We start from the raw sequence: 7,277 nt of genomic DNA, 5'->3' as shown, positions 1-7,277 counted from the left end.
AGCCTATAGATCCTTTGCTACTCATTCATTACTGCTGCAGTGCTTGTTGTAGCGCTGAGTGGAAATAGGAAGAACGTGCATTTTATGGCTTATAAAAGTGTTGAATACAAAGTGTCGACAGMGCTGAGTAAGAACTTAAACATGAACTCACTCATAAAAACAGCAGCTCTTTGCTGTATTCGTTGACAGTCTCTCTCTAGTCATAGTTTTAAACGTTTTGAAATCTCACAGTATCAACTCTGTAGCTATCGTTTATGCCTGCTACGTTACTGCAGACAGTGATCTGAGTCATCCGATTGGCCAGCGGTAGGCCTATAGTGCACTTTTTTTGTACAACAAAATTTGTACCTTTAGACAAATTAAATAGTTAAAAATGGCAACAGTTGGCCTACCCCGCGCACGGCAGCTGAATTGGGTGCACCTACTGCCAACAGCCCGAGACAAATAAAAATAGGAACACAAGGCTTTATCATTGTTTTTTTTACTGAAKTGTTTGGCGATCGACTAGGAAAGCCTTGGAGATCGWCAAGTCAATCGTGATCGACCGGTTGGTGACCACTGCTCTATAAAGTTGAGTGAAGTTCAATCTCCTACTTCTCGCTGTGGSGTACGCGTGCAGCTTAGAGGGAACATTACACACAACACCACATCCCACAACCACACCAACTATTAAAACCATAAGGAGGAATAACCATATTCACAGAAAACCCTGTGGGGGTGTGTATGTGCGTGTGTGCATTTGTCCCRGCGTTAAAGTCCCAAACCTGGCTGAGGTTGACAGAAGGCAGGGTCTCGCTGGTGGGGTTGAGGGTGGAGGTGATCTTGGGCACCACCAGGGGAGCTCCAGGGAGGGCTGCAGGGAGCGTGGTTCTCCTGTGCTGGAGCAGTGACCGAGGGGGAGGCAGGGCCCCCAGCACAGCCAGGGTCCCTCTCCTGGTGGGGGGCACTGAGGAGGCTCCACTGGCTGCGCCCTGTGSGGTGAAAGGACTCTGGGGGCCACTGCTGGAYGAAGCAGAACTGGTGGAAGTCCTGTGTCTCATAAACGCTATCTCCACCGTAGGGTCTGGTCTGGAGAAGGACAGACAGAAGGGAGAATTGAGAATGGATTGGACTACTTTGAATATAGTCAATAGACTGCATCTCAAACGGCACCCTATTCGCTATATAGTGCACTATTTTTGACATGGGCCCATAGGGATCAAGTCAAAGGTAGTGCACTATTGAATAGGCTGCCATTTGAACGCAGTCTACGTTATAGTTCACACGATTCCTTCGGAGATTGTTCTGGACACATTACAGTAGAGATGGATGTGTTTACTCTTCTACTACTGTCTGTTTATACAGGAACCTTGAAAACAAGATGGTGGACCTCAGGAGGTTTATCCTGTCAATACATATTCAAGTGAAGTAAAGTAAAGGTGCGCCCCACCTGAGTTTGGTGCGTGTCAGGATACTTCTAGCCTCCTCATAAGTCACTCCGATTAACGACTCCTTATTAATCGACACCAGCTGGTCTCCTGGCTGTAGTCTACCGTCCTGTCATATAAAAAACAAACTAGATCAAGGGTCATGGTTTCATTGTAATATGATAACAATATGGTCAATATCAGTTAAATACAGGTAGAGAATATCTTTAGGTCATTAAATACAGAGAATATCTTTAGGTCATTAGGCTATAGTTATTGTATTAGTTAAATACAGGTAGAGAATACAGTGTCTTGCAAAAGTATTCATCCCCCTTGGCATTTTTCCCATTGTGTTGCATTACAACCTGTCATTTAAATTGATTTTTATTTGGATTTCATGTAATGGACATACACAAAAAAGTCCAAATTGGTGAAGTGAAATGAAAAAAATTACTTGTTTCAAAAAAAWTCTAAAAAATGTTAAACATAGTTASAGTTATTTTCTGCCTTAACATCTCACACTTTATTATGTTTTCACAGAAAACCCCTGTGTAACCCCTGATTCCCCCAGTATCAGAAGGTAAACATAGTGACAAGTCACCCTCTGGCAGTCTCCCCCAGGCACTATTTCCTGAATCAACACCATTGGTCCCTCGGCTCGGTTAGCTCCGCCCTTGATGATGAGGCCCAGGCCTGTTCCTTTTGAGATGCATATCAACTGAATGATGTCACTAGGGAGAGAGAGAGAGAGAGAGAGAGAGACACAATGAGGTGGAAACTGAGCTGCCCTTCCTAACCTCCTGCCAAATGTATGAGCATATTTCCCTCAGATGAAACAAACCCAATTTTGATAAACTCCCATATCTACTAGGTGAAATACCACAGTGTGTCATCACAGCAGCAAGATTTGTGAACTGTTACCACAAGAAAAGGTCAACCAGTGAAGAACAAACATCAAAGTAAATACAACACATATTTATGTTTATTTATATTCCCTTTTGTACTTTAACTATTTGCACATAATATGACATRTGAAATGTCTTTATTATTTTGGAACTTCTGTGAGTGTAATGTTTACTGTTKATTTTTATTGTTAATTTCACGTTTGTTTATTATCTACTTCACTTGCTTTGGCAATGTTCACATATGTTTCCCATGCCAATAAAGCCCTTAAATTGAAATTGAGACAGAGACAGAGAGAGAAAAAAAATCAGAAAGACACTGTCAGGAGGTGGCAGAGATGAGAGACAATAGTTCAGACTAACTGTGGTCATGACTAAATAAAATAACAGAAATAGGACAGCACTGCGGTAAATAAACTTAAATTGAGCCCTTCTTCAGCATTCAAGGCAATGACAATCAATGTCACAACAACCTCACAGGTGGGCATAATTCAAAAATGTCCAGTCAGTATTGGCCCAATCAAGAGATCCCAGCAGAGAGGGCTGTGGGGGAAACATGACAATCTAATAAAGATACACAGACAATCAATACAATTACATTGTGATGTCATTACCAAAGTGTTTGGCCTATTGATAGTACAAACAACAAGAAAAGTACAACAAGATAGTACAAACAACAAGAAAAGTACAACAAGATAGTACAAACAACAAGAAAAATAACATTCCTCATTAAGGCCTGCTGGGGCAAGAGTTCCCAACCGTCTATKCAATATGTCTSTCTTTGGAGAAGTAATTTATCCCCATCTCCTCCCCTACGTGGCGCCTTCACCAAATCAATGCCTATACAACGTAAGGCACTTAGTTCATGACTATGGCTTTTGAAAGGCCTGGCAACAGGTGATTTTTCATTGTGGTTGCCAATGGAGCTCCTACGCTCACATATCCTCGTCTTAAGTTCACGTTTGGTCTGACCCACATAACYAAGGTTACAGGGACACATAAGGATATACAACACATCTTGTGTTACATGTTATTCCACCTGGAACCTTTACCTGAATGGAGATGGATAAGAGAGTTCCKTCTGATCATAGCAGGYATATTGCCTTCAGGAATGATAGTCATGAAAAACAATYCTTTTTTCTTAGGCAAATCTGACCTTACTAAACAATCCCGTAAATTTGAGGGTCTCATAGGAAAACTCTCTTATCCACCTCGGGGGMATTCAAACGCTTTACCAAACCTGGGGTCACTGTGTAATATGTGGTTACTACAAAGTGGCCACCCTTTGCCTTGTTGACAGCTTTGCACACTCTTGGCATTCTCTCAAACAGCTTCCCCTGGAATGCTTTTCCAACAGTCTTGAAGGAGTTCCCACATATGCTGAGCACTTGTTGGCTGCTTTTCCTTCACTCTGTGGTCCAACTCATCCCAAACCATCTCAATTGGGTTGAGGTTGGGTGATTGTGGAGGCCAGGTCATCTGATGAATTCTAAATAAATCACTGACAGTGTCATCAGCAAAGCACCCCCACATCATCAAACCTCCTCCATGCTTCATGGTGGGAACCACACATGCGGAGATCATCCATTCATCTACTGTACGGCTCACAAAGACATGGCGGTTGGAACCAAAAATCTCAAATTTGGTCTCGTCAGCCAAAGATGACCAAAGATGGTTTTTGCGACTACACTTGAAGCAACTTTCAAAGTTCTTGAAATGTTCTGTATTGACTGACCTTCATGTCTTAAAGTAATGATGGACTGTCGTTTCTCTTTGCTTATTTGAGCTGTTCTTGGCATAATATGGACTTGTTCTTCTACCAAATAGGGCTATCTTCTGTATACCACCCCTACCTTGTCTATCTTCTGTATACCACTCCTACTTTGTCACAACACAACTGATTGGCTCAAACAGTCATTAATGAAAGAATTCACAAATTCACTTTTAACAAAGCACACCTGTTAATTGAAATTAATTACAGGGGAAACTCATGAAGCTGGTTGAGAGAATTCCAAGAGTGTGCAAAGCTGTCATTAAGGCAAAGGCTTGCTACTTCGAAGAATCTAAAATTATTTACTTATATTTTACTATGTAACGGCTTCTTCCTGGGATGAAGGAGAGGACCAAAACGCAGCGCGGCTAGTGTTCAACATGATTTAATAAAGATAATAACGTGAACACTACAAGCAACAAAACAATAAATGTGAAAACCGAAAACAGTCCTATCTGGTGCAGAACACAAAGACAGGAACACAACCACCCACAAACCCAACACAAAAAGCCACCTAAATATGGTTACCAATCAGAGACAATGACAAACACCTGCTCTGATTGAGAACCATATCAGGCATACATAGAAATGGACAAACTAGACACACAAACATAGAATGCCCACCCAGCTCACGTCCTGACCAACACTAAAACAAGTAAAACACAAGAACTATGGTCAGAACGTGACAACTACTACATTTACTATTTACTACCATATTTACTATAATTCCATGTGTTATTTCATAGTGTCTTCACTATTATTCTACAATGCAGAAAATAAAAATATAGAAAAACCTAGAATGAGTAGGTGAGTCAAAACAAATGCGCCTAATGCGAAAGGAGTTGGCTATATGGTGAACTATTTTTTAATAATGGTGTATGATAACTGCTGAATGAAGAAAAGTATTTATATCTGTGTCTTTACTATAAGCCATTGTGATCTAATGAAGGTAATGAATATATGACAGGTAATGACATCATATGACATAATGTAGTTGTATTGTGTGTCTACATACAGTTTTTTATTTTGATTGTGATGTTCCTCCCCCCCCCCCCCCCCTGAGACAGCCTATAGGGGAGATCAGAGACCTGGCCAGGTGGTGCCAGAATAACAACCTATCCCTCAACGTAATCAAGACAAAGGAGATGATTGTGGACTACAGGAAAAGGAGGACCGAGCACGCCCCTAACCTTATTGACGGGGCTGTAGTGGAGCAGGTTGAGAGCTTCAAGATCCTTGGTGTCTACATACAAACAAACTAACACGGTCCAAACACACAGGACAGTTGTGAAGAGGGCACCTCCAGCATTTAGTGGCAACATGAGTAGTGACGACTGCGAGACAGTAGGATAGCAAAATTTGGAGCCTGTCGTGCCTAGGCACTCCATCTGTGAATGGTGTTTCTATGCCATCAAAGCGAGTCTATGAGAAAGGTCTGCCTAGACCACTTCGTTGTGGGTGGTATTGAGGGGCCCGAGGCTACACTGGGTTCTGGGCGGTTCGCTGACGCTACAGCCACGAAGCAACGACCTAGGAAGGGTAAGTCGTCTTGGTCAAGCATTGCCCAGCAAGTATGAACACTGAGCGCTCAAGATATAGAGGCTTGGCCATTGTCGCCATACTGGCGGAGCGCACTCTTGCTTATTGACTCTTCACAGATGAAGCGGTTCTGCACTGAGACGAAATGTGGGTGGTAGAGGAAAGGGCACCATAGAAGTCTCGCTCGTAGAACAGAGTCTGAGGAGAACGCCGACCGCTGGCGAACGAGTTCCATTGTGACTCTGTGCTCTCTGCAACATCCTCTTGCTACGCAGCCTGACCGTTGGCGGTGGGGTCAGTCATGGTGTGGGGTGGCATTTTCTTTGGGGGGCCCTGCACGCCCTCCATGTGCTCGCCAGAGGTAGGCTGAGCTGGCATTAGTACCGCAGGGCTAGCGGGTACTGGAGGCGCCAAAGTCTTCCTCCGAGAATAGAAATGAATATCGCTACTCGGGGATACCGCTCTGTGAGAATACTAATGATGCTGGCCTGCGGTTGCCCTGGGTTTGGGCCCTCCTATATCGCCAAGACATGCTAGACCTCATGTGGCTGGAGTGTGTCAAAAGAGGATATTTTTTCCTCTTGTCATTATGTGGGATGTGTTCATATGATAGACTCACTATGGAGGTGAGTGTCCCTGCCTGTTTCCCAGCCAATGAGAATTCCAGGATCTGTGTGTCACACTCTGGGACAATTATGTCTCGTTGTCTCGCAGATCCCACAACGGGGTGTCTGGGTTAGTTTGTCAAATGGGGGGTTTTTGGGGAGCAGTGGCTTCTTTCTTGCCTCAGAGCAGACTGTCCAGTTTCAGGTATGTTTGGCGCGGTATAGTCAGATGGAACGTCCAGGTCTGGGGGCGTGATCACTCAGGAGATACCAATACTGGTGGACTGCAACTCATGTACTTAAGGGCTAGCATGCTCAGGCTGTGTAGCTAGGGAGGGTCATATCTCACCTGCGCACGATAGGCGTTTCACGAACGAAGCGGATCACTCTATGCTGGGCTTCGGTACTTTTGCTGGGAGGGGACTTTGAATTTTTGAGCTCACTTTTGGGGTCATGTTGGTACATTCTAAAGTTGGCACTGAGATAAGTGATAGTAGCGGTTTTTTTCCATCACTTTATTTTGAGTGCGACTTCCAAATCCAGACCTCCATCTTTCTAGGGAGTAGCAAGATAAATCTGCGATTGCTTCATCTTGAACTTTTCTTTGTATTGCTGGGATTTGTTGTCAGGTCGCACATCATCGATCTATGTAAGGAAACAAGGTGGGTTATTCTCACTAGAATTTGGTGTTCATATTAATCACTTTCGCATCTAGGTATGTGTTATCTTTATTACGTGGTTCTTTTATTTTTTTGAGCAGAGGTGTATAAGTAATAACGGGTTAAATAAACTAATAGATATATAGGACAAACACAATCAGGACAAGAGAGACAACAACACTACATAAGGAGAGACTAAGACAACAACACAGCATGGTAGACACAGATGGTAGTATCACTAGACCCTGGGTAGCAGCACACAAACATGGATTACACACTTGGGAATTGGCTCCCTGGATGGACCAGACTTGTGGAGGTTCCTACAAGTTTTTTTTAGGTCTTTTGCTGATTTCTTTTGATTTTCCATGATGTCAAAGGACCATTGAGGTCTACTT

The 7,277-nt window shown here is 43.3% G+C and overlaps 1 protein-coding gene across 1 annotated transcript in view; it reads right to left on the bottom strand.

Annotated features, from left to right (window-relative positions):
* The window catches only part of LOC139024899 (syntaxin-binding protein 4-like), a 54,275-nt gene extending 48,279 nt beyond the window's left edge, over positions 1-5,996 (bottom strand). Inside the window, 5 exon segments of the mRNA XM_070439881.1 lie at positions 765-1,068; positions 1,430-1,536; positions 2,008-2,137; positions 5,702-5,753; positions 5,900-5,996. Of these exon segments, the coding sequence (XP_070295982.1) occupies positions 765-1,068; positions 1,430-1,536; positions 2,008-2,137; positions 5,702-5,753; positions 5,900-5,996 (690 nt within the window).
* Between the last annotated feature and the right edge of the window lie 1,281 nt (positions 5,997-7,277).

Source organism: Salvelinus sp. IW2-2015, unplaced genomic scaffold (assembly GCF_002910315.2).
Source record: "Salvelinus sp. IW2-2015 unplaced genomic scaffold, ASM291031v2 Un_scaffold1995, whole genome shotgun sequence".
Lineage (NCBI taxonomy): Eukaryota > Metazoa > Chordata > Actinopteri > Salmoniformes > Salmonidae > Salvelinus > Salvelinus sp. IW2-2015.
This window is presented reverse-complemented; position numbering and strand designations above follow the sequence as displayed.